The following is a 27935-nucleotide window of genomic DNA, read 5'->3' on the forward strand; positions in this document are numbered from 1 at the left end:
ACTGGATCATTTCTCTGCCGACAGTCTGCAGCAACAGAGGGACATGTACTATCTGCTGGAGATGCACTGCAGCACCATCCTGCACCACACACACACACACACACAGACATACCTGAGGCATCAAGTGTGACTGGACAAACATGCTGTGTGTTGTTGAGGGGGGGTGGGGTGGGGTGGGGGTCTATAGACAGAGCAGAGGTGGACACTGCAGAGCCAGCTCACAGCATCCCTCTTAAGTTTCAGTAAATGAGTCCAGCTCATTCTCTGAGTGGAGCTCTACGTGTTTGGGATGAGAACAGCTGAGTCAGAGTCTCCTGCATCAGGAGATTACAACAGACGTAACCAAACAGGAAGCAGAAGATCACAGCACACAGAAATAAAACACACCTGTCACTTCCTGGACAGCATGGAGGACGGCACATGTCAGGTGACAGATTTAGAAAAATTACTCAGTCCTATTTCCTGAAGTAATATTTGTGTCATGTACCGGAAATTATAAATGTATGAATGGAAATCAACAGATCAGGAACAATAGATTAAACAGATCACAGCTGATTCATCCCCAAACTACATTTTTGCTAAAACTCCTTCAAATTTAGATTTTTCAATTTTCTATCTTCCAAAAGATGTAATAATACTTCAATAGAAACACATTCTACAAGATATAAATTGTCGGTGCAAGCTGTTTTTAGATCAGCGGAGCAGAGACGCCAGTTTCCCTCATCAAACAAAATACACAATCCACCACGCTATGAAATAATAACACATGAAGCAAATACTCTGAACTACTTCATGTCAGGAATGTAGTTCTGGTTACACATTTACCTCTAAAACTATTATTATCTCATAGTGTGGTGAATGTGCAGCTCACAACTTGTCCACCAGAGCGTTGTGGAGTTGTTGGATTGTGTATTTGATGAGTTTGACACGGGAGCTGACGTCTCTGCCCCGCCGATCTAAAAACAGCTTGCTCCTACAATTAAAGGTAATGAACTTACTCCTACGGATTATGACAATAGGTGAATTTGCCTGTATTACCTGTAGTACTCAACTAGCTAGCTATTGTCCGTACCAAAAAAAAAAAACGCACATCAGAGCAGTGCCGGAAAACGAAAAATAGCTGATGGATTCATTTCAAAGTCTGTATGTACGTATGGAAGAGAGGAATTGAAGAAGGCTGTGTGGAAAACAGCTGCACGAACACGAACACTTGGAGATGTGGATGCTGAGGAGCTCGTGTGCCAGATATCGGCTGCTGTCACAAGAAACCACTGGCCTGCATGTACAACAACAACAATGTATTGGACTTGTATCCAAACCTCAGCACTGCTCTCTCGGTCTCTCGGCGACAGCGCCTGAGCGGAGAGAGGAGTTTCTCATGCTTGAAATTAATCAAGACTCACCTGAGATCGACCATAGCAAGGCAGGTTTATTTGTACAGCTCACAGTTTGTCTCAAAGGACTTTACACAGCATCATAACAACATCCTCTGCCCGTAGACCCTCACACCCACTGAGGGAAAACTCACAAGAAAAAAAAAGGGGGGAGAAACTTCAGGGTGAGAGACAGAGGAGGGATCCCTCACCCAGGATGGGCAGATGGGCAATAGATGTTGTTACAGACAAGAAAACAGTTTACAACTTGGAATGTGGAAAAACATGGTGAAAGGGTTAATTCAGTCAATGAAGAGCTGAGGAAGGAGCTGCTGGTGGGCAGGCTGGTCTAGGAGCAGAGGAAGGGAGGGAAGATTTACTGAGCAGCAGGTGACCACATCACTGGACAGGGACCAACTGATCTGAGCTTCTCAGAGCTCAAAAACAGAAAAATAATAATAATTTCTGCAAATAACGAATCTACAGTTTACACAAAAAACTTTAGTGGCCCAATATTATCAATAAAACATTCTAGCCTACTTATTTTACTCAATGTGCATGGTGTATCAGTGCACTGTGGCAAACCACAAGTCTTTTCTCTCCTTTTTTCCTCCGTCTGTCTTTCTATCCATCCTTTCCTCCATGCAGGTAGTGAGCTGTCCGTGGTGCTGAAATACATCATTTCATGACTTCTATTGCTAATTTAAGCTGAGGGGGGTTGTTAAAGATGTGATTACTTGTTTTGGATTATTTCTGTGTTGAGCTGTTCATACAGCTGAAAATGCGCATAATGGTGAACAATACAACACATAAAAAACGTATTGGCTATTTGTTGCAAACCAACTTGAATTCTCTTTTTTTCTGCTGAGTCTCCGATCTGATTTTGCTAGGTTGGTTTTTGGCGCTAGGTGGAAGGCAGAGAGCCTCCATTCTCCCCATAACAAGTCATTTAACCATCACAATTACTCCGAAGCTGTTTAATTCAGGTAAAAAGTTTGCATAGTTCCTCTTTAACGTACAATTTGAAGGATGATACGTGTGATGGAAACAAATTAATGTAAAAAAAAAAAAAAAAAAAAAAAAAACTCTCAAATGTTTTGTGCAGCCAGGTTCATCTGATAATCCTGTCCTCCCCACCAGAGACACTTGAACATTGTCATTATAAAGATACAGTTAAATTATAATGTATTAAAGGGATAGTTCAGCTTTTTTGAAGTGGGGCTGTATGAGCTACAAATACCCATTAAGTACACTAGATGCAGTAGAAAGGTCTCTGCGAAATACCGGCGCATCATAAATGTAAAAAAAACTTTTTTTCTGAACAGCTGATGCATTGTACATATTTACTTTATATTGTACCGTTGACCTGGTGTATTATTTTGAGACAGGACTTCTCTAGGCACTGAAAATACGCTGATTAATTGTCCCCCATTCACAACAGTGTACTGCCTGTGTCTCTCACCTTTCCACTGCATCTATGGGCTTTTGTAGCTCATACAACCCCACTTCAAAAAAAGAAAGCTGAACTATCCCTTTAATATATAAAATATCAAACTCAGGTACTAGAATTAACCCTGCTCATGTAGCTACTGTTAAATAAAGAGGAAACTGGAGGTCTTATCATGATGTCATTGTTTACCCAACATCCACCTCTTTGCCTCATGTTAACACTTGAATTCCATATGTTGAATGTAAATGAATGCATTCAAACAGCTGTATAATGAGACCTGTCTCAGTTCCACTTCAGTGTCCGTCCGAGCACCGTGGGCATCACTGAAGATCTGACTGACTCCCTGCCTCCGTGCATCAGATTCACAAATTACACCAAGCACTTTAATACCAAAGGAACATTTAGTTTGATGTTTTTTGTTTTTTTTTAATGTCCCATTAGCCAGAAAGTAGTTTTGGTCCTGAAGCCAAACACATTAAAAAGCTGGTGCCAGATGACAGCGTGTTGTTTCAGTGGACCGTCTCCTGGCTCCTCAGTAATTACAGCCAGTCGGACCTCTGACTTCACTGCGCTGGGCTGTCACTCCTGTCATCAATTCAAACCTCTCATCGGTTTCCCATGATTCCACTGTTCAGACTATAGGTGCTGCTTAGTGTTGCGTCGGTTCAAACCAAGGGAAATGGTGTGCGTGTTAAAAATAGACGCAGCCGCAGGGAGCAGCAGACGAGCAGGAAACTCTTTTAATTCCAGTTTGGAAATTGTTGTGTTTTTGTTAAACGGGCTGAGTAATATAAATAAATAAATAAATAAATAAAAGAACAGGCTTTTTAGGAATCCAAATAAGAAAACAAAGCGTGGATGTGCTGAACAAACAGTCTGTTCTCTCAGGAGGACCTCCAGCCTGCACTACGGTGACCTCTGACCTTTGATCCCTAACTGATCCATCATATCCAATCCATTTCCACAGATGAGCTTCTCTACAAATACAGGCCACCCAGCTAAGACACGGCTTCAACTGTATATTAGTCAAGTGTTTTAAAGATGTATGTCTTTAGCAGGAACCAGTGGGCTTAAAGCTGTTAGGCCCTATGTTCCCTCTGGACTCTCTCTACCTATCTGGACTCTGTCTATCTGGCCTGTCTAGCCTCTACCGGGTCTTTTTACTAAACTTAACCAACTCTTTTCTTCATTGCCTAAACCCAACCAATGGTGGGACCAAAGGGCTGAGGGAACATAGGGCCTCATTTTCAGTGACAACAAAAGTTAGAAATGTGGGAACATAAGGCTGAGGGAACATAGGGCTGTGGGAACATAGGAATGACCCCGCTGAAGCTACATGCTGTGGCTAACAACAGCTAACACTCATATTACTGTAAAACATAGCACTGTCACAACGTAGTTGCCGACGGCGGGTCGCGGTGATTACAAACGAAGACAGCTTCCTGTTTTCTTTTCTTTTTCAGCCGGGTTTAATCAGAGAATGATCACTAATTAGACAGACGTCGGGTCAGGTCGTCAACATCCACAGGTCGGACCAGGTTTTAATTTCCAGGTCTGTTAACTGTAGTTAGCAGCAGCTGCTGTATCATGGGGAGTGTGGCTCTGACTTGGCGTTAGCTCCTTACCAGTGGAAAAACACAGAAAACTGAGATATTCTACAGCGAATAACAAAAAAACAAACAGAATATTGCAACGGATGAGTAGATATTCTATTTGAAATAAGTGATAATGCTGTGAGGTTGTAATGTGAAGTGATCAAGCCACATTGTTGGACGGCACCCATACAGTCTATAGACAGTTACATTATCACTGAGCACTTTCTGCCGTCCGTCATGGCGTCGCCTCTCGTGTCACGTGATAATTGTGACGTAGCTGCAAGGGGTCAATATTCATGAGCAGGGGCCTCCTCAAACCTTGGGCCCTGTCCGTCTGTTAAATGGACTGTTTCTGAGTCTGTTCCTGTCTGCAGAGGAAAAAAACAGCAATGAGGGGCTGATGACCAACAATCAGACAACACTGGATTCCCCTGAACTACACACAGCTTCCATTCAGCCCTCTGTACTGGTTCATCCAGGTTTACAGAGGCACAGGCTGCGCAGATGCAACTCAAATCCACTGTCAAGAGAAACACGTGTGGGAACTGTGTGCATGATGCAGTAAATGGAAAGACTGAGGTGCTGATGGTGCAGAGATGAGCACAGACACTGCAACAAAACACAGAGGAGCTGCAGAACAAAACACACCCACAGTAATCCAACTGGAAAACGTCTGAATGGCGCTGACCGATGTTTCATTTTAATGTGAGCAGGAAAACAACTGCATGCGTCCGTGCTATAACCTCAGGCATCTGTGCTGCAACAACACACAACATGTGTGTGCACTAACAGCAGTGGCATGTAGTGCAGAGCAGAGCAGAGTGACGTGATCCACTGATCCACAGCCCGGTCCCGCTTGTCTCCTGCAGCGTCTCTGGGGACGCGTCCGCGGTCACACCTCACAGATCACTTTGCAACAAAGAGCGAGTGACTGAGAAGTGGTTTCTGTGTGAGGAAGAGGAGGAGGAGGAGGAAGAATTCATCTGTAAAAACACTGGACCACCCGACAGGCTTCAAACAGCAGGGAGACAGACACTGCACTGGAAGAGACAAATATTCTGCTTTTTTCTTCAAGGTCAGAGCTTCCACTGCGAATGTGTGTGTGTGTGTGTGTGTGTGTGTGTGTGTGTGTGTGAGAAGCGAGAGAAAGCTCTTGAAGTCTGAGGACAGAAGGTCAGCCTGCTTCAACCAGCCTTTCGCTGAGCTTTGATGTGTGTGTGTGTGTGTGTGTGTGTGTGTGTGTGTGTACAGTGGCTTCAGAGACTTGTGTATTCATGCTGAGACAGCAGTTCAGCTGTATGAGACATTTGTGAATGTAATGTGTGTCTGGGCTGGCCTGTGTAGAAGCAGGAAGTGATAGACGGACAGGAAGTCAAAACAACAACAACCTCCTGAAACAACCAAACAGCACCACCTGCTGGAAGACTGAGACACACACACACACACACACACACACACACACACACACACACAGAGGACATGTTTGCTGTTGAGGAACTTCACTGGTCTGTGCAGTCATGACCTTTATCTTTCCTCATTCCTTCCTTCCCTCCTTCCTTCCTTCCCTCCTTCTCCATTCAGTATTAACATTTTCTCTCTCATTTCATTTACTCTCAATGGGCCTCATTCACGAACCCTTCTAAAGAACCAATTTTTGCGTTTTTACGAAGATTTTGGCATTCACGAATGTTTTCTTATCCAGGATTTGTTCTTAACTAAGAACAAAATCTATACGAACAGTCAGGAGCATACCCCTAACCCCTAACCCCTAACCCCTAACCCCTAACCCTAACCCTACATTTCAGAGCTGAGACTTGCGTATGATATTATATGATTTGAATAAGAATTATTTTCTTATCTTTTATGATGTTTTTAATAATCATATATATATTAATAACAATAATTTACAAATCATTGCAGTCTCTTAAAAAACATTATAGACACTCAATTCATATCATTTGTTTTTTCTTCTCTCTCTTTTTTTTGGGGGGGCGACATACAGCTGCCGATATGATTTTTTTTTTTTTTAATGGTGCTCTTACTGTAAGTGTTCCCACATTATACACACAACTGTTTGTTTTTGTTTTTTTTCATTAACCGTTCCACGGAAAACTTGCATTCCGAAGGGATCACGGATCAACAGCGATCCGTTGCACTACTGGAATCATATGTGATAATATGATGATATATAAATGATATTTATGGCACACCTGAGAGTGCAGTCTCTCTGATAACATGAGCTGCATCCACTGCTGACGCTACTAAATGTAAAAATAAAAATATAAACTAAATATAAGCTTTTTGTTGGTTTCTTTGTTTCATTCCTGTCGCAGTAGCTACATCCACTTTACTTCTAACGTTCTTTTTACGTTTGGAGTCTGGTGCTCCCTCCTAGATTTTCATTTGAGCATTTCAACTTTCTTTCTTTCTTTGTTCAGGTATTGGTGAATGAGGCCCATGTCTATCACTCTCCCCCTGGTCTTGTTACCTCATCTCTCTCTCTGTATTTTTTGTCCTTTGCTTCTCTCTTCACTTTTCCACTCCCTCTCTCCATCTTTCCTTTGCCTTCCTCTGATTCTTCTTTTTTCCTCCCACTCTCTCTCTTTTCTCCCTCCTCACCACCTGTCTCTCCCCCCTCTCTCTCTCCAGTCATCTCTCCCTCCGCCTCCCTCCCTCCATCATCCTCTGTAATTACCTCCTTCGTCTAAAACCTGAGAGGATTTGAAGCGACGGGAGACTCGTCTCGCCCTGGTTTGCTGCTCTTTTATCTTCTTCCTGTTCTCCTCTATTTTCAACTCATTTTCTTTTCCTCTCCTCCTCCTCCTCCTCCTCCCCCTCCTCTTCGTCTCCCAGTTCCTCCACAAACAAACTCTGCCAGAGTTACAACTTTACACCGACTGGTGTCTGCAGCCGTTTCTGATCTTGTTTCCTCGCTCTTCACTTCTCTCTCAGTCTGTTTCACGACACATGCTTTTGCGACTTGTGTTACAACAATCCTGAAAAAGATGAGACATAAACAGTATCCTGTACTTTATGGAAATGTGGGTTGTCTCACCTTACATGCTACACAGTCAACTACCATACTGAACAGACTGCACTCCTGTAAGACAGCAGCCACTGATGTAAAGTTTGTGCGCACGCGTGTGTGTCTGTGTGTGTGTATCCCATTGAAAAATGTGGTGCTGTATACACTTACTGTAGCATAAACTAGTAAAGGTGGTTTTGGGGGTTGGTTATATTTTACTGTAACTTCTCCTGAATTTATTGATTGACTGTCTGCTTTGTAATCAAACTCCTTGATCTTAAACCATATTTTGGATATATTTTATATGCAACTGGTCACTGCAAGGGGCGCACTGCATGACGGGTCAGGGACAGGTCACAGGTGTTGCACTTGAGAGAGAGAGTTCTACGGTCTTAAAGGTTTGATGGTATAGGCCTTTAGTTCATTTACTAATTTTGTAATCTACAGAAGAGGATTAGGGCCGCTGTGGGGAAAAAAAGCGAATTCTGACTTTTTTCTCAGAATTCTGACAATTTTTTTCTAAAAAAAAAAAAAAAATCTCAGAAGTCTGACTTTTTTCTCTGAATTTTGAGAAAAAAGTCAGAACTCACTTTTTCCCCCCCTAGTGGCCCTAATCCTATTCCATTATTTTCAAAGACATGTTAAAACTGAAATGAAGGAGTGGTGTTTAGCTCAGTTGATAGAGCACCCGCCCCACGTGTTGAGGCTATTAGTCCTCACTGAATCCCGTGTCGAGCGGCCCTATCCTGCAGGTCATATACTTAAAAAACAAACAAACTGAAAAATACCTATACAAGTAGTTATGTCTGGTTGGATTAGTTTGTCCTTCTGTTTTTGACAAATATAGATTTTTTGAATGGTTCAAACCTATGTGTTCGTTTTAGAGGGAATATTCAAACGTCATTTTGGAGCAATTGTGACACCCCTAATACACATTCACACGAGGCAAGGTGGGTAAGGTGTCTTGCCCAAGGACACCAGGACAGTGAATGGAGATTGGGGATTATTGGCCAACCCTCTCTATCTCCATCGCCCCCATTTGAGCTGCTAGCTGCAGCCTTCAATATGAAATATCAAGGTATGTTACAGCAACTATGACCTGAACTGTGACGTTTCATTTCTTGTGTTTCACTCATTATTATCTCTAGCTGCAACACTCCACACCACAACAGCAGACACATGGAACTAGTGTTCAGGATTTGAAGAGCTCCAAGATACAGACAGGAATGTCAAAAACTGTCCCTGGTCTGACTCCCGGACCTTGGCAGGTGTTTATCTCTCTGTCTGTCACTCTGATGACATCGCAATCTGCAAAATATAGTCGGTCCTTAAACTTTACAGGTGTGTGTATCTGACACCAACATGAACCATGAGGACGGACTTGTTCTGAATGTAGACTGACTACTGAGTGCTCATGGAGTCAGAACGTTTACATGTGGACTCATTTCCCAAGATCCCATCACTAGATGGCTTCCAGTTAGATTTTCTTCATCAGCATAACAACTCAGAGAAGATTAGAGTCTCTTGTGTTGTGTAATAGCAGACCAGTGGCTCAGGTAAGAGGTATGTGGGGCCACTATGCTCATTTTGACAATTTCATATGGAGCCTAATGTAGTTGAAAATAAGGCATCATATTTATAAATGTATAAATGGCAAACTGTTTTTGAATTCAGACTTAAATATCTAAGAATATCTATAATGTAATGGATTAAAAATAACACATACAAACTGTAGTGGTGTTTAAAGGGATAGTTCAACATTTTGGCAAATTGGCCCATTGCCATAATCGCTATAGTCATATAAATTGTGACCTGCACATTCACCACGCTATGAGATAATAATGGAACGTTGCGAGACGGAGTCGTTTTCGAGGTAAATACAGAGACTGCTTGCTGAAAAACTGTCCCTGAACGCAACGCGCATCAGTGGTTTTGCATGAATTTCCCTCTAAAACAACTCTGTCTCGTTACGTTCTGTTATTATCTATAGCGTGGTGAATGTGCAGGTCACAACTTGTCCACGAAAGTGTTTTGGAGTTGTTGGGTTGTGTAGTTGATGAGTTTGATGAGGGAAACCAAGAAATTCCAATAGCCTCCGTAGCTCTGAGCAGCTCGCGGCTCTGCTCCGCCGTTCTAAAAATAGCTTACACCGATAAGTAAAGGTAACGAACCTACTGCTATGACTATAGCGATTATGGCAATGGGCCAATTTGCCAAAATGTTGAACTATCCCTTAAAATGCTGCTTTATATTTTTCCTAATCCTTAAAGGAAAGATGAAGTGTCTCTCTGTATTCAGTTTTCTGATGTAGGATACTCACTTACATGAGCTCTTACAGCTGAGTATTGTAGGCTACCATTCATCCTGCTGTGAAGTCTGGTGGGAAACTATAAAAGCTAATTGTAGTTACAAAGTAAAAATCCAACATTTCTGTAAATACACTGAAACACTTTGTCTCTGAGAGTGACATATTCAGATTATGTTCATCTCTCTGTGTCTGTGTGTTCAGTATGGAGCTGGCTTGCCTAGCTTAGTGTAAAGACTTGACGTGGCTCTGTCATCATGTATTATCTATGTCACCGAGTTTGTGGTTTGAACTTCAAAGATGGTGAAAAGGTGTATTTTGAATTTTGGACAGTGCTGGCTCTAGCTGTTTCCTCTTGCGTCCAGTTTTTATGCTAAGCAGCTCTAATGCGGGTTAGAAGTTCAGAATGCTTGTAAATTAACTAAGAGACCCTCACTGGGTAATTTTAAAAATGAATCAAACAGCAGTCAAGGGGGTTTTCATCCTACACAGATTCATAATAAGACTTTGATTTGCAAGACCGTTCTTTAAATCGCTAATGAAACGATGTCTGTGAAATAAAATGAATAGAATTAAATCAATCTATGACTTCTAACCCTTCTGCCACTAGACAAAATATCAATTTCAAAGGAGGCAAAAGTGGTTGATGGGAAATGTGGTCCATTGATGAGTCAGGAGAAATATTAGCATTAACACTTTTTTCCCCCTCCATCATGCTCACATTTCTTCAGTCATTACACTAAGGTAGCATTTTTTCTGGCAGTGCTATACTGGTATTCAAACTGTAACAAGCAGCACTTCTGTGTAATCAAGTGGATTCTTCAGCTCATATTCTCCCATTTCATCAGTTTGTCTCTCTCCCTCGCTTTTTCTGTCACTGTCATATTCTCTCTCTCACTTCCTGACAGTCAGTCTCTTGCTCTCCCATCATTTCCCAGACAGCAGACAGTTGTGCAGCGTCAGGCTTTACATTTATAGTTTAGGTTTGATGTGTGTGTGTGTGTGGGGGGGGGGGGGGGCAAGGCATAGGATGCAGATGAAGGACTACAAACCTCAGCAGCATTCACTAATATTGTTACAGCTCTGCCTTTTACTCTGCTGTGTTCAGGACTTAAGTAAGACAATGTGAGTTCATTAGGAAACACTCATGTCAAAGTTTCGCATTAAGGGAAATGAAAACTGATCTTAATGTGATGGCTCAGATCAAAGCTAGATGGTAGTCTTATACCAGACATTTTGAAACGTGTTGGGAGAACAGAGCGAATGCAGTGAACATACTGGCCACGGCACGGCTGATATTAACTTGTCAAAGTCGTAATGATATGTGCATTGAATACATTTCAGTGCAGAAGTGGCAATGTTAACAGATTACAACCAACACTAGGCACAGTATCAACATTAAAAGAGCTCAGCGGTGCTAGTAGAAATGAACTTAGTTTATTAGTTGGCATGACTGACAGGAGCAGTGCAGCAGAGGTCGGCAGTGTCAACAGTAGTTATCAGCAGTAGCAGAATTAAGTGGTAAACATTCACCTCCAGTTTGTGTTTCCCCTAAATGGCAGTAGAAATGACCCGTATCACCATTGGTTAGTTGTGGTAGTTAGCGGTATTGATAGAAGTTAATCGTGGTGGTAGAAATGAGCAGTTCTATCAACTGTAGTGCGCAGCATTTGCCCAAGGATTAGTTAGCAGTAGATGGTAGTAGCAGTTAGCAGTATCAGGGTTGTGATATACTGCAGACAACGCAAACGCGACTGCATCATGGCTGTCACACGTTTGCTGCGTCAGCCGCACAGATGCAATATTGACATGTTGCTAGTAGCGCTCATATGTACACGGTGACCAGATCAGACCAGTCCAGACCAGATGGCATCTCCAGGTTGTGGACCTGTAGTTTATAACCAATACAGTCACATCGACATCAACTCACGATATGTTAATAGACAGGAGTCTCGGGTCAGGTCTTCTCTTTGTCTCTTTTTTTTGCCACGGTCTGGATGAGAATTAATGCACGTGAGTCTGGCTGCATTAGCGGACCGGACCGGGTCGGGTCGGGTCGGGACTTTGAGAACTGTAGCAGGAATGAAGCACTTTGAGAGGTTTTGTTCATTCACTAGAACTTGTAGAACACAGACCCGACTTCTAATTGAGACCGGCTTTTATTTGTTCAAACCTGGAGACAGACCCGACCCAGTGCAACCGGCATCTCCAGACTCGCCTTTTTTTTTTTGGGAGAATTTACAGTAGGCTACATGACGATCTGGTAGACGCTGTGTGCTACTGTAGGGGGGATGAGAAGACTCGTGGTTCAAATGATGTAGACTTGATCTAAAGTAGGATATTACTCTGTCTGACCAGAGGGGGGGACAACACGTATCCCCACCGGGGATAATAATACATGACCAGAAGGGGGGACATCAAAAACCCTGAACGTTTCTACAACTGCATTTCTACTCATGAAACCTCGCCAACAGAAGGGCAAACATGTGGTAAACTAGCCTGAGTATTTACTATGTCATTGTCTTATATGGAGTAGCTGCTGTCTGCAGATTGCAGACTGGTTGGATTAGGATACAGACAGCTGCTTTTCTAGTTTAAGAGTAGGACATTCATAAAAAACAAATACTAGCAGACCTCTAGGGAGAAACCATAAACGGAAATATCATCTACCTCCAACAAGAATTAAAGCTCTTCTTCTCTGATTCTTCTCCTTCGCCACCAAACCCCCTCCTGGCTGTCCTGCTAGCTACACCGGCTAGCAAACATCCCAGCAGCACGCTCGCTAAATAATTGAGCGGTAGTGCACTTGAGTGTCTTAACACTTCACTTCACCGCGGCCCCAACGGGACTGGCTTATTTTGGGCTGCTGCTTGTTCTCCACAAAAGCTCTGCCCTCAAAAATTCACAGTAATGAAATCCGCTAATCCGCGTTTGAGCTAAAAAAGAAAAAAAAGAATTCGACAACAATCAGAATTTTAGCATTTCAACGCTATGAACTCAGCTTCAGAGCAGATAAAACAAATAATGATTGGTGTGAGATTGAGCGAAAAAAGGGAAAAAGTCAACTAGATTCAGCTGTGTAAATTAAAGACATGGAAACAGATATTTAGATTGCAATATGCAGACTACAACTGGAGTTGTGTTTTTGTTCTAGGTGAGATGCCTGAGCAAATAGGTCAAAGTTATACATTTTTCATTGACATTTTCCTGCTCTGATGGGCGTAGACAACAACTAAATGAATGGAAAGGGAGCACTGATGAAGCACATTGAATGTTGAATCTTTCCCACATCTCCTCACATTGAACGCTCCGACAGTATTTATCTTTTCTGATGAATAACTTCACAGAAGGAAATGAGGCAAACTTATAGAAAACAGTGATTTTATGATAGTTGTTGTGATGCTCACTGTATTCATTACTGCTCAGTTTGCGTGATGGCATCTGGGGATCTTCCTATATGCTTGGATGTTATAGGAACAACAATTGTGGGCTACCCATGTGGTTTGCATGATAAAATCTCATATGCTCTCAGCTTTGATTCAAGATTTTTATACTTTACCACCCCAATCATAAACCATCTAACTCAGCAATTAGCAGGAAATCTGTAGGACCTACTGTAGAGGAAATGTCTGCAATCTCAGTTTTGTAGTGATTATAAATGGTTAAAACAGTTTTTTTGTTTGTTTTGTTAGTATTCTCACATTCTTATAAACTGTATGAGAGGATCTACTGTAACTACCAAACTGTGGAGGATATGATGATAATATCCTCCCCCCCTTTTTTCCAGTGATAAATATATTGCATCATCTCCAAAATTTCAAGATTTCAAGAACTACTGCAAGGAAATACTTATCTTCAGACCACAGTGAAAGTATGAATTCATCAAAATATTAAAGTGATAAAAAAAAAAAGAAAAACCCCAAAAGATATCCAAACAGAAAACAGTTTTTCCTTCCAAATGAGTCACTGATATGATGAAAAGATGCTTCCTTTTTAACGCCACAGGCAGGATGCTCATACATTTCATCTGACCTAGTTCAGGTGCGTTTGAATCAGATCATCCCACAGCTCAAACATCAGACCATGTGTCCCAACATGGCTGCTGAGGATTTGCAGGGTCTAATCTGTTAGGATAACAGTACACATCATTATCCAGGTGTTGGTATTCTGTTTGTGTTGTCGCCTTATCAACGTAACTAGTGTTAATCATATCTTAAAGTCTCTTCTCACAAATGTTAGAAAGAAGAGGGATCAGATAGGGCTCCTCTGGCTTCTACTGCAATTGATTTTATGATATCTTCTATTTATGAAGTAATTAATTCGATTTTCACCAGCAGACAAAAGCAGACTTTTGTGTCTCCCCGAGCTCCAGTCTCCACCCTGTACCAGCTCTGACAGCACACATGAAATCTTTGATTCACACAGAACAAATTAATGAATGACTGAATGACCTACACGGTAACACTCAGCAGCAGATGTATTAAAAGTCCAGGATTTCCCACCTACAGCTGAACACACCAAAAGCCACGCCTTTTTCAAGCCATGCTTCGAACTGCAGTAAAACAAGTTTACAATGTTAAAATATGAAGGCTTTCGCAGTTTTATGTGTTGAAAAAATCGTGTTTGTAGTAGGCTAATGATAACCTAATTAGGTCTTTATAAAATGAGGACATCCTTGAGAAGGATTTTCTTCAAATACATGTATTTGAACCTTTTAGTTAATGTAGTTTAAACAGTAACATATCATTTAGAGATGAACCTGGAAGACGTCACTAAAACAGCATCTAAATGACTGAATGGAAGAGGAGCTCCAAGCCCGGGTCCTCGTCCTACGCTTTGTCTGTCCATCTCAAACATCATGTAAGAACATAAAGGATGCAGCATGGTGGAACGGACCACGCTCCCTTATGCTCCATTTGTTCCACTGTAGGCCACTGGTGGTAATGGTCGGCTCCTAGCAACACCGGCAGCTGGGCTCGACCTTGCTCTGCTGAATTAAAGGATCGTTTGCAGTATTTAACATGAATTCATGTTTGATTCAAAACGAGTTGCAAATTTATTCAGCCGCCGCTTCACATATAAGTCTGTTTGATAAGGAGAGAGAGGAGGAAACACTCAAGTCTGCATTACCCTGCTTCACTTGTAGAGGAAGAATCATTCTTCACAGTCATCGTCCTCAATGTCACCTCTTTCATTCATCACAATTACACACTTAACCTTTACAAGGTTTTACTTCTTTTCCCAATTTATTGCCAAACTGAATCTCAACTCAAATCCAATACAAACCTGCTGTAAACCAGGGGTTAACCACTAAATCTCATTTAATTTGAACAAAAATCAAACCTCAACCTTATTCTATCTTCATCTTTAAAGGTGTACAGAAAAGAAAAATGAATTTGATTCCACTCTGGGTCATAAAATTAGTGTAATAACTCATATATCAGACAATGTAGCCCAAACTTTCAGTAAAATTCTATTTTCGAATAAATCCAGGATGAAAGTGTGGTTGTTTTTTTTCGCATTGGATAATGCAGGCACACGAATTATGCGTCACGCTGCTCATGATTCATCAGCCACTGATATTGGATCTGTCATCCGTCAATCAAACGTCTGAGACACACACACACACACCGAGCTCGGTCTCGCCCCAAACATTGAATATCCCGCCCACTCGATAACGACCAATCAAATTTGTTTTCCTTACTCGGGTAAACTCGTGTTGCAACTCATGGAAACTCATAGAAGGAGGTGTGACAAACAGGACAAACAGCCATTTCTGAACACCTTTAACCTGATTACCCAATCTACCGTAAGCAACATCAACTCAGGCTCAATAACATCATTGTCATTCATTTCTTTATTCCTAAACTTAATCTAAACCCAATTCTATCCTAATTCTCCAAAATAATTGCCTAAATCTGAGTCTAACCCTGGATAAAAACTGAATGCTAAGCTAATTTAAACCACAAGTGTAAAACTAAGTCTATCTTTTACCCTTTCCTAATCCTGAACCCTTAACCTGATTGTAACCTCAATGTAAACCTGATTTTAACACCATCCTCTATCTCAGTGGTTCTCAAAGTGGGGTTCGGGGACCCCCGGGGGCCCTTGAGAGGGTTCAAGTTGGTCCTAAAGCATTTCTCAAAATTTTACAATTTTTTCCCCCCCAGAAATATAAAAAAAAAATTCCAGAAATTTTTTGAGATTTTTTTCCAGAAATTCCTTGAGATTTTTTTTTCCAAAATGTCATGCCATTGGCAGTAATTTGAATGTAAATTGGCTTTTAAAAAAGTAACGTTAATCAATATTTGTGTATTTCTGGTGTCCACTGGGGTCAGTGGTCTAATTTGTGTCAGTTTTGGGGTCCTTGATGTAAAAAAAAAAGTTTGAGAACCACTGCTCTATCTGAACCATTATAAATTCAAACTAACCTTTAGATCTTGTATTTGAACATTTATTTGGAAATCTCTCGGAGGACCTGGAGCTCAGATTGACTTGTCAGAGCTGAAGATGCTGAGCATCTTCTACACGGTACAGAGAAAGTTAACACAAGCAGCCATGACAACAGTGTGACACAAATCAGAGCAAGACTGAAAAATACCAGAATGTTCCTTTAACCTCAAACTCAGCGTGATTGAAAACCTGACACAGAAGCAACCACCAAACGTCCTCACAAGTCTGACCGGTCCTCAGAGACAGCTGGAAATCACACACACACACACAACTGATAACACACACACCCATAGATGATGTAGTGTACTGATTATCGGTTTGTTGCAAAAAAAAAAAAATCTGTTGAAGGAAACAAGTGATAGCGCACACACACAAACACACACACACACACACACACACACACACACTGCACCACGTAGAATTGCATTAAATGTACATTGATGTCCTCTTTCTAAAATGCCTACGTCTGCGTTTTTCAGACACCAAACACACTGAGTGCACATATACTATGATCATGAACTTGTGGTTAAAGCACACACACATACACGCATGCACGCACACACACACACGTTTGTATGGCTATCTTTGTGAGGACACTCATTGACATAATGTATTCCCTCGCCCCTTACCCTAACCTTAACCATTACTCTAAACCTAACTTAAACCTAATTATAATAACCTAGTTATTATAAAGTCTTAACCCTCGGTCTGAGAAAGTGAGGACCGGCCAAAATGTCCTCACTTTCCCAAAATGTCCTCACTGATGGTTTAAAACTCAACCTGGTCCCCACATGTATAGCTGTACAAGTACACACACACACACACACACACACACACGTACAGCCCACTATCAGACAGATGCTGTGCAGCAGCGGAGCTTCTTACCGTTCTGAAGACAATGGAGACGCCTTCCATTCATTTACACTGGAGAGGATACAACACACACACACACACACACACCTTCACTCACACATAGCCCTCTCTCTCTCTCTCTCTCTCTCTCTCTCTGTCACTTGCTCGCCCTGTCTCCCCCTCTTCCTTCTTCTACTGCTTCTTCCTCCGAGCCTGCCCTCCCTTTACTCCTTTATTCCTTCGCCCCCTTCTCTCTCTCTCTCTCTCACTCTCTCTCTCACCTCCTCCCTTGCTTTGTCTACCACTCTCGCCCAGCCACTCCCCCAACTCCTCCTCCTCCTCCTCTCTTCCCCTCCCGCCCTCCATTCCTCCGTGCCTTTTCTTTCAATTTAACCTCTGTCCTCCTTTCCTTCCTTTCTGTCTTCGTTCCCAATCTACAAACACCCCCTCCCACCCCCCCCCTCTCTCTCTCTCTTTTCCCCATTCTCTCCCTTCCTCTCTCACCCCCCCCCCCTCTCTGGGTGTATTCTCCATGGAGATGCATGGTTGCTTTCTTGACAGCCTCCTCTCCACGTGTCTTCTTGTGTGTGAATGTATGTGTGTTTTCACTCTCCAGTGCACACACTCAGCCTGTCAGTCACACTCATGTGCACTCAGCCAGTGACACACACACACTCCTTTGACACACATCTGATAGCTCTCGCTTGCTCTCTCCATCCTTTCCTCTCTCCCTCTCTCTCCTTTCCACACACACACACACACACACACACACACACACACACACACAACCTCCCCTCATTTGCTCGTCCTCTCTCTCTGTACACACCTCTATCTCTCTTTCTATTTACACACCTTCCTCTTCTTCCCCCTCTCCTCATGCAGCTCACGGCGATGCAGCTGGCAGCCTCGCAATTTCACATTTCTAGCAGCGACACACCCCTGAATGTACGCACTCACACACACACACACACACACACACACACACACACACACACACACACACACACACACCTCCAGGTCCATGGATGGGTATAAAGAAGAAATGTATGCGTGCATCATCATCATCATCATCATCATCACGTGCTGTGTGCGGCAGGAGAATTAGCATCATGCTTGTACAGAGAAGAGTGTGTGACAGGTGTGGTGAGTTGTGCTGCTGTGACTGCAGACTGTGGAGGCTGCGGCCCGTTCACACACACACACACACACACACACACACACTGCTGCTCCGCTCCGTCTGCAGCACACACACCTCTCCTGTCTCCTCCTTCCTCTCCATCTTTCCTTTTCCTTTTCTCCTTCTGTCTCCCTCACCTCTTCCTTCACTCCTCTATTATCAGTTCACCATCTAACTCCTGCCTCCCTCTCCCTCCCTCCCTCCCTCCCTCCATCTCCTCCTCTGTATTTGCTCTTCCTTGTTTCTTTTGTACTTGCTCTTCTTCTCTCCCAACTGCCTCCTTTGTTTTCTCTCTATCTGATATCTGGTATTCTTTGTCCTCTTCTGACTCTAACTTGCCTTTTCCTTCTTCCTTTCCTCCTTGGTTATAACCTTTTCCATCCCCTCTTCTTCCTCCTTGAATCGTCTGCTCTCTGGATCCATCCAGTAATCTTCTTTTCCATGGCATCCCCCTTTACCTCCTCTTTTTTTTTGGTACAATTTCTTCTAATTCTGATTTCTCCATGCCCTAATCCCCCCTTTTTCTTTTTGCCCTTCTCTTCCTCTCACCCTTTCAATCCTTCACCTTTTCCTCTTTCTCTCCCCTCATCCTCTCCTCTTCTGTATCCTACTGTTTCTCCCTTGTTCTTCCCTTCCAATAAGGCTTTCCATGATGGAATGGTAAATACTGGAACTCCCCGGTTTGAATCCTGCATCGGGCAGCCCTTTCCTGCATGTCATTCCCCATCTCACTGCATTCCCATTTCCTGTCTCTCTCAACTGTTCTATCCAATAAAGACCCAAAAAATATACTTAAAGGGATAGTTCACCCAAAATTGAAATTTTTTTCATTATCTACTCACCCTCATGTGGACTAAGGGCTGGGAGAAGTTTCAGAGTCCTCCGTGGCTTCTCTGAGTTACAGGGGGTCTCGGCGTAGCAGTGCATGTCCATATGACGGTTGCAAATGGATACCAACTGTCTTCGTAACAAAAAGACACACCAAAAAAAATCCAAATACCTCCATAGTGCTCGTATGTAATGTCTGTCTTGTATTGAAGCCCCGAAATGCGAAATTGTCCCGAAAAAACTTAAATAAGTCTATATTTCAAGCTTGTTTTGTAGCGGAAGCTTGTCGAAGCTCCTCTTCCCGGTTCGTCAAATTTGGATGAACTGGGAAGAGGACGGACCCTGGTTCGTCCAAATTTGACAAACCGGGAAGAGGAGCTTCCGCTACAAACAAGCTTGAAATATAGACTTATTTAATTTTTTTCGGGACAATTTTGCATTTCGGGCTTCAATACAAGACGGACATTACATACGAGCAGCATGGAGGTATTTGGATGTTTTTTGGTGTGTCTTTTTGTTACGAAGACAGTTGGTATCCATTTGCAACCGTTATATGGACATGCACTGCTACGCCGAGACCCCCTGTAACTCAGAGAAGCCACGGAGGACTCTGAAACTTCTCCCAGCCCTTAGTCCACATGAGGGGGAGGAGATAATGAGTGAAATTTCAATTTTGGGTGAACTATCCCTTTAAAAAAAAAACAAAAAAAAAAAACCCTCTGAAGTGGGGGAGGAAGGGAGCAGAAAAGACGGCGCACCACAAGTCCACAGCGGGGCTTCAGGGTCAGGGTGAGTGTAGTGGGAGGTCAGGGGTCAGCCGGGTGCTTCTCCTACCTGCGGAGAGGAGACCAGGTCCCCGAAGAGCGCAGACAAAACAGAGGGCAGAGATCGCTGACGCCCGGCACGCCGAACATCCCAAAAATCCTCCGATTCCGTACCAGCTGCTCTCGGTTTCCCTGACGTCCACAAGTCCGTCTTCTCATCTGGTTTGAGTGACAAATCACTGATCCACAGAACGCCTGGCTTTGCTGACCGCCATCTCTCAGCATCAGCTAAGGCTTCACTGCTCCAGTGTTTTTAGTGTAGATTAAGAAATAACATTTATTTACTTTATACCGTGGTGTGTTATTAATGGATCAGTCGTCTTTCAAGGATTTTTCTCATAAGTGCACCAGAAACAAAAAAACGCCACCTTCTTCAGGTAATGGAGTTCCACAGGGACACAGCAATTAAGTCAAGGTTTTTCCCCTCACATAATGGACACAGACTGTTTTTAAACTGCACTTCCAATACATCTCAGGAGCCGGCAGCTGGTATACAGAGCTGGATCAGATGGGGAAACAGAAACGGGTGCCGTGGGCTCTGCCTCTTAAAACCCATTTGTTTCCACGGTTTCCCTAGAGGTGATGATTGGAGGTGTTCTGTCTCTCTGCTGTGCGTCCTTGAAGATGGGATGAAAACATCATCCATGAGCCTCCAGCATGTAGAGTCACCCAGCAGCTCGGCTCCTCTCTCACTTCACTCCACTGATGTGCACGGTCTTATTAAACATGCAATGAATTAAACAGTCCATAAGTTTGTTGTCAGTCGCTTAGACTAATGCCGGCGAACACACAGTTGAGTCATTCAGTAAAAACAAAAGGTTTCATAAAGTCCAAGTAAGGTCTCAAAAACTGTAGGTGATTAACTCACTCTTTTTACAACACCATGGAAATTTTTGGGTAAACTAAATATCTTTTGGGTTTGGATAAAACAAGACATTTGTACATGTCAGCAGGTTCAACAGGTTGATATTCAGCTTTTGTCACCATTTTCTGATATTTGAAATAAACAATAATTAAGAAAATGATGACTGATTTGCTCACACAGTCCTGGTTAGTTGGGTTTTAAAGGTATACTAAAATATCCAGCTGATTCTTTCAACACGGGTGAAAACCTCGTTATGAAGCGTTCAGGAAATGGGAAACTTTTGTCCCTGCTTGAACATATTAACTGTAATTACAGCGACTCTGAAGGAGATAAAACACCTTCAGAAAACATCCTCAGGTAACGACATAATTAAGTTTTCATGTTGAGTTAATGAAAACAGCAGAGAAACAAACGGCTGCCTCCGAACGTTCACTCTGCACCTGCATCCATCTGGTTTTTTTTCTTTTTCAGCACATCAAACATGATTTCACTATGAAAGGGGAAATGTAAATACAGTAAGTTATTGATTAGAATGAAACTAATCTGAGACGTGTGACATTTTTTAAATTTTGCTTAGTGTGACGAGGAGCTTGGAAAAGACAGAGCCTCGTCCTCAGGGGACAAAGGTTAAAAACACTTGAGACCTTGTAATCTGATCAATCTGGTCTGAATTTGACAGGAATTAAGAATTCTGGTTTGGATTCACATCTGACAAGATTATAACCAGGTTTTAATCATCAGAAAATGTACAGAATTTAATCTTTATCTGTGTTGGTCTTTTTTTTTTCTTCCTTTTTTTTCCAGTGATGATCTGTGTGGCTGTCCTTCAGTGATTTTGGAACTGTTTTGGATTACACAAAATCTGGAATAATGATGTTTTTGGAGCTGCAACGATTGATCAGTTAATTGAGTGGTTGATCAACATCAATCAGTTAATTACCTAAGTCCTTTTTCAAACGATGACAAACATTTACCGGTTCAATGTTGTAACAAACATGTAAGAATTTGCTTTTTTTCAATTTTTCAATTAAATAGCTTTTGGACACAACACTGATATTGCATGGATGAAATGATCAAATAAAAAACCTAGAACATGATCAGTGCATTGATTGATACAACAATAATTGTAAGGTGCAGTCCTAGTTGTGATGGGACACCTTCATGTGTCATCTGATATGTTTGATTAACAAAGCTATTGAGAAACATCTATTTTTGATTAATGACTGTTTCAAGTACAAAATCCTAAGATTCTCACATGTGTATTTATTTATTACTTTGTCAGATACTTTAATAAATTAAATATAAGATATCACTTTTTATTTTATTTCCCAACATCTGAATGAGAAAACTTTAATAATTGATTGATCAAGAGATTATTTTGCAGGATAGTGAAGATAATCACAAACATAATCAGTCAGTCTAGTCAAATAAATCATAAGTCAGTGAAGAAATCAGCTTATGAATCAGAGGAGTCTGAGTCTGTGCTGCTTCACTCTGGAAGATGTAATATCATCCACATTTACTGTGGTGCTGTAGCTACGGGACATGGATCAGAGGTGGCCTTCATGGACTAATCAATTCTACTTGATCAATACCAAAGGATGCAAACGTGATAGGCTACTCATAGATGGCTGCTGTAAGCACTGCTCACACTTCATACAACAACCCTGACTTTATGTGAAGGTCAGTTACAGGACTGTGAATGCACACCGGTGCTGGCTACATTCACCTCCAGTCAATCTCATCAGTCAATGTCCATCTACCAGATCAGTAGCCTGTGGGTTCAGTTGTCCTGTAACCTGCCACAGTTAGCACACAGCTAACTGACTCTTGGAGCTGTTGAAACAAACAAGCAGACACAGAAACAGCTCATTTCTCCGTGGAGTGCTCTCCCAGCGAGAGGCCTGCTAAGTCAGTAGGCTAACAAGCTGAAAGATTTAATCCTTGTGGGAAGCTGCCGTAGCTCCCGGCTACAGATTAGCTCCCTTGCTAGCAGATAAACCCATTTTATAGGAACCTTGTTTGTTTAAACAGATTCAAACCCCCTTAAAGGCTGAAACACTGGCTGCAAGAGCGTAAGAGGAACAAACGCACTAAATCACACTACTCATGGCCCATTTCCACCTCATCCATCCTCTCAATTAGCTGCTGGCTACAGATTAGCTGCATCATTAGCAGGTGAAACCTTTTAATAAAAGTATTCTCTCTTTAAAGTGACTGGAAGTGAAGAGACGCCAGAAGCACAAATAACTAAAACAGGCGAGAATCCTGATTTTTATCCACTTTTAATTCCACTGCTGGTTCCGTCCGGTCACACTACCCTGAGTTTAAGATTAGCCAGCGAGCGATAGCCTGCAGTTAGTCTGTGTTGGTCACATCAGTCAGCGAAGGTCATAAAATCAGTCAAATAAAAGCTTCATCGAGCCACTTGAAAATGTCAGGGCTTTGTGGTCTGCAGCCGACCCCCCAATCATACCCCTGAAGGTACTTCCTGCTGTTTGCAGCCTACTTCCTGTTTCATGTGCCCCCTCTGCAGTTTTTTCAAACTCGACAGCGGCCTGTTTGTATTCCAGTCAGGTTGTTGGAAATCCAGTTCGATCCGGCAGCCGAGAGACAAAAGTGTTGATGTGTCTTATCCTGAAGTGTGAATGAGTTCGATCTGTGTTTCTCTCCCACCACCACCACCACCTCCTCCTCTTCCTCACTCACTAAGACTTTAATCGAATTATCCCTCGCTGCGCTCGCTCCCGTCGCCTCCCCTTGACCTCGGCCTCGGCCGGGGGCAGATTGAAGGCGTTTACGTGAGTCAGAGCGCTCTTCCTCCCACCATGACATAACATGAGTGAGCACGCATGTTGGATTCAAACACTTTAAATGTACTCTTAGAATAATAATAGATAGGTAGCTAAGTCTAATACAAAGACTGACCACTTTAAGCCCAAATCATAAGACACCTTATCCTCAGACTAACATGACAGTCAAGAATTAAACTGCTTCATGCAACATGTGAATTCTGATATGAATCTATAAGTCTGACTGTTACTTACAATGAGCTCATAGTCAAAGACTGTCTGCATGAAACTGGCCCAGTGTTGGTTTGCTGTATCTCTACTGAAAAGATAAAGGTGATTATATTCAGTATTTTCTTAAATTTCCGCCAAATAAGCAATGATGAATGTCCCTTTAACCTTAGTTATTTTGGATTATTTTAATTCAAAGTTTGCCTTATGGATTTGTGTCATTTATTAAGTGTGCAATAGCCTATTATTTGAGTACATTATATTATTAATTAATGCACATTAGTTATAGTACACTATATTATTAATTAATGTAGCTTAATTTGAGTCTATTTAATCATTTAATTATCAATTGTATAATTTGATATTTATATATTATATATAATATATAGTGTCATATTTTAGATGCCTACAGTGTGAAGCATTTTGGTTTCCCACCTGCCATTGTTTACAGGGGGACAGGTGTGAATATGATAGGGCTTTTGGGACACACATATGCTGCTCAGAGGGGAGAATAAAGCTTTGTCAACTGTCCTGATGTGTTGTTGGTGATTATAGAAGGCAGCTAAAAGGCAACTGTAGCCCACCTGTCGCCCACAGCCCAGAGAGCTGCTGCATCCAAACACTGATGTACTGTAGCTTTCTCCTCTGAGCCATGGAACTCCATTACTGTCTAAAAACTATTGAAAATACATCAGTGAGCCACTGTTGTATTGAGCAACATGTTCCTTCATCACCATGAACCATGAAGTCAGTGGGTTTTTTTATTCCAGGGTTCCTACACATTTGAAATCCAATCCAAATTCTGTACTTTTTCCAGACACTAATTTCCAGACTTCCCAGTAAAAAAAAATTCAAATAATTTGTGTGATATTTGAGTAAATAAATGTGTATCATGTAAATAAATCATCATTTGTTCTCATTATTCTGAATGTGTATGCCATTATGTAACCAAATAATGTCCTGGAGATTGTAGCTAGGTAGAATAGCGCATACAAAATAATGAACCCAAATGACTTCAGATAAGACCAAAACCAGATAAGTATTAAGATAAAGATATTTCCATACAATAGTTTCCATTGTCCATACTTTTCCAGACCTGGAAATTTATAAAATTAAATTCCATACTTTTCCATACTTTCCATACTTGCGTAGGAACCCTGTTTACATATAAAATAATGCTCTCTACAGCTGTTTCTTATTTCATCTTGCTTCAATTCCCTAAAGCACCAAATCACCGCTCAAAATAATCCCCAACAATATTCACGAACTGGCTGTTTAAGGGAAGAACTGAGCCTTTATGAAGTATGAGAGTCACAGAATACAACAGTAGAGGGAGCATGGGTCTTATAATAGATCCATTAGAGGGAGTCTGAGGCGTTTGTTCTCTGACCTGGAAAGGAACAATGTGGAAGTCTGAATTTTGATTTAAAGCAGAAGTAAGTGGTCCGGTCGTTTTCGCTAATGCTGCGTTCCAGGTAGGCTTTTGAAATCGTAAATTACAGCTTCAAGTCACAACTTACGACTTTGTAGCGTTCCAGGCAACCCACTCGTGTTTTTCCGACCTGTTTTACCGGTGAAAGTCACTATAACGGCCACTCGTAACTTCCGACCGGTGAACTCGTACCAGATCGAACTGGTACCACTTCACGGTCGGAAAAATACGAGTTTCCTTGAACGCACCATAACAGTCCTCGTCCCTACGTCGCCACATTCACGGCGTCCCTTGGCTGCACACACAGCCCTGCATGCCGTTCTCTCTCCTCATTGGATAAAAACTGTAGGATACGATAAATGTTTTCTCTTCGGCTCAGAGCAGAGCAGAGTGACTGACAGACCCGTGTTTCAGACCAAACACTCTATGTAAGTGATTGCTGTCGGAAGATAGAACTATTTAAGACTTATATTAACACAAATATATCACTTACTTCTGCTTTAATTTAATTGTAAAGCGAATTTTAAAATTTAAATCATGGTCGAAAGGACGTTACTTGCGAACACAGAACAATTTTAAAATGAGTCCGGAGGAACTATGTAAGTCCAGCCGTGTTTTCGCTGTTTTGCTAACCCTCCTTCCTGCTATGTGCATTTGTTCACAATGAAGTCGGTGAGAAATCAGTCAATAGATAACGTTATACATCAAAGACGACGTTATGATGTGTATATTTGTGTAGTTTAATCTGTCTGGTGCGTTTGTAACGGATGTGCACTCACTCGACATGCTAACCACATGGCAGCAGCACCGAGCTTACCCGCTCCATGGAGATATGAATGATATGAACGGCTCATTCAGAGCTGAAAGGAACACTTCACTTTGTTGATGGGGGGGATTACTGGTTAATGAAAAACAGACTTTTGAACCAAATAATCGATTTTCGTGAATAGATAACAGGAGAATTTACACAATGTACCTTTAAGTCAATTCTGACTGACTGCATTATTTACTCCAACACCTGTAAACAGGAATAAAACAGGAAACAGGCAGCTCCGTGAAGGATTTCTTTAGAATCATAGGAGTTTTTAATCTTAATCTTCATCATTCACCACTGTTTACCACTGTCATCGTCATGACATCATCATTATCATCTTCATCTTCATCATCATCATGACAGTTGTTAATCATCGCACATTAGCAATCATCCCTTCCATCGTCACATCATCATCATCATCATCATCATCATCATCATATACATTCTCAGCGTTTTCAGTGGATAATAGATTTATTTTGTATTTCATACTTTTTATAGTATATTGTATATCATCCATGGTCAATCTCTTTTTTAAATAATTTACATAAGAATAAAGTCAACAGACTGAAGAATGACTATCTGTATATTTACATCATGAGACACAGAGAGAGATATAATCAAGAAGAAAACAGCAAATGACTGGAAATCAAAGGAAAAAGTGATAAAGAAGAGGCGAAGCAGCACGAGGAGAGAGAGGAGGGGAGGGAGGGCCATCGACTGTGTGTGTGTGTGTGTGTGTGTGTTGTACATGCAAATCTCTCATTACGTATCATTACGGGGTTGAATGAAGTTACTGAGGTCGACTCTCGTCTTGACATGACGACCTCCCACCCAAACCTCTGTTTCGTCACCATAGCAGCAAATTATGATGACTTTTGACTGTTGCCACAGTAACCGGTAAGAGTCATCCCATGCCCATTTATAACCTGCTGTAAATTGGATGTAAGAATTTCTGTCGGAAAATTTAAAAAAGAAAAGAAAAGCAAGACTGGAATTGAACATTTTCCCGTTATGTTGTAATATCTATAAGTGCTGTCAGATGAGAGTTTCCCGTCTTTATGTGTCCAATGAACACCAGTTGGAATGATCCAACTAAGCATAGTCAGGATTTCAGAGGCAGCATGAATTGGTCAGGTTGGACTTCATTTCTCAAGGGGGAAAAAAAAACCCAACAACAAAAAAAAAAACCCCACCTCACATTTTTTTTCTGTTAGTTTGTGTTCAACAAGTGTGTGTTGATGTCCAGCTCATAAGAAAATATAGAAAAGCTACATTTGCTAAAACTTACTGATACAAAGTCTTTTACAAGTTTAAACAGATCAACACAAAATCAATATTCTAAACATATGAGCCAAAAGAAAATCTTCCTTCCACCTTACCTAGGAGCTCTGTGTGCAAATGTCCCCATTAAGGTTTTAATAATGCATCTTTTGCTATGAACAAATATTGTATTGCAAGATTATAAACTATAAGAACAACAGATGAACTATGTTGTAAACAAATGTGTTGATGTGTTTAGTGTTTGCGACTTTATTACCATTATTGTACCTGCAGGAGCCAATGTGATACTGGACAAGGAACAGAAACAATAGAAACTGTGTTTGGCTCTAAAAAGGTTGTAGAGCCAAAAACACAGGACTGACACATACAGTACAGACGCACACTGACTCGTAACAATTTAGAGTCCCAGACTCAAACAATTTAGCTGCATGTATTTGGAAAGTGGGACAACATAGACTACATAGTACACTGGTAGATGTCCATTGTGTTTTTTGATTACAAAGCAGGTCCAGGTTCTATATCAATGCTGTTAAAGTCAAGAAAGAAACACAAAGCCTCAGGTAAAAAAAAACAGAAAGTGACCCTTAAAATAAGCTATCAGGACTTCTGTAACTTTGTGATGTCACAATAAAGTAGTCACT

The 27935-nt window shown here is 41.6% G+C and overlaps 1 protein-coding gene across 4 annotated transcripts in view; it reads right to left on the reverse strand.

Moving 5' to 3' along the window:
• LOC146984030 (IQ motif and SEC7 domain-containing protein 1-like) overlaps positions 1-27935 on the reverse strand; it is a 229221-nt gene that overhangs the window by 124146 nt on the left and 77140 nt on the right. Inside the window, exon 1 of one of the 4 annotated variants that reach the window (XM_085780858.1) lies at positions 19893-20082. The exons of 2 other annotated variants lie outside the window; for them this stretch is intronic. In XM_085780858.1, the coding sequence (XP_085636984.1) occupies positions 19893-20041 (149 nt within the window). In that variant the 5' untranslated portion in view covers positions 20042-20082. Of the gene's footprint in view, positions 1-17086; positions 17210-19892; positions 20083-27935 lie in introns of those variants that run through there. One more of the 4 variants, XM_085780860.1, reaches the window with a different exon arrangement.

Source organism: Trachurus japonicus, chromosome 7, assembly GCF_045865225.1.
Source record: "Trachurus japonicus isolate A0001 chromosome 7, Traja_1.0".
NCBI classification, from domain to species: domain Eukaryota; kingdom Metazoa; phylum Chordata; class Actinopteri; order Carangiformes; family Carangidae; genus Trachurus; species Trachurus japonicus.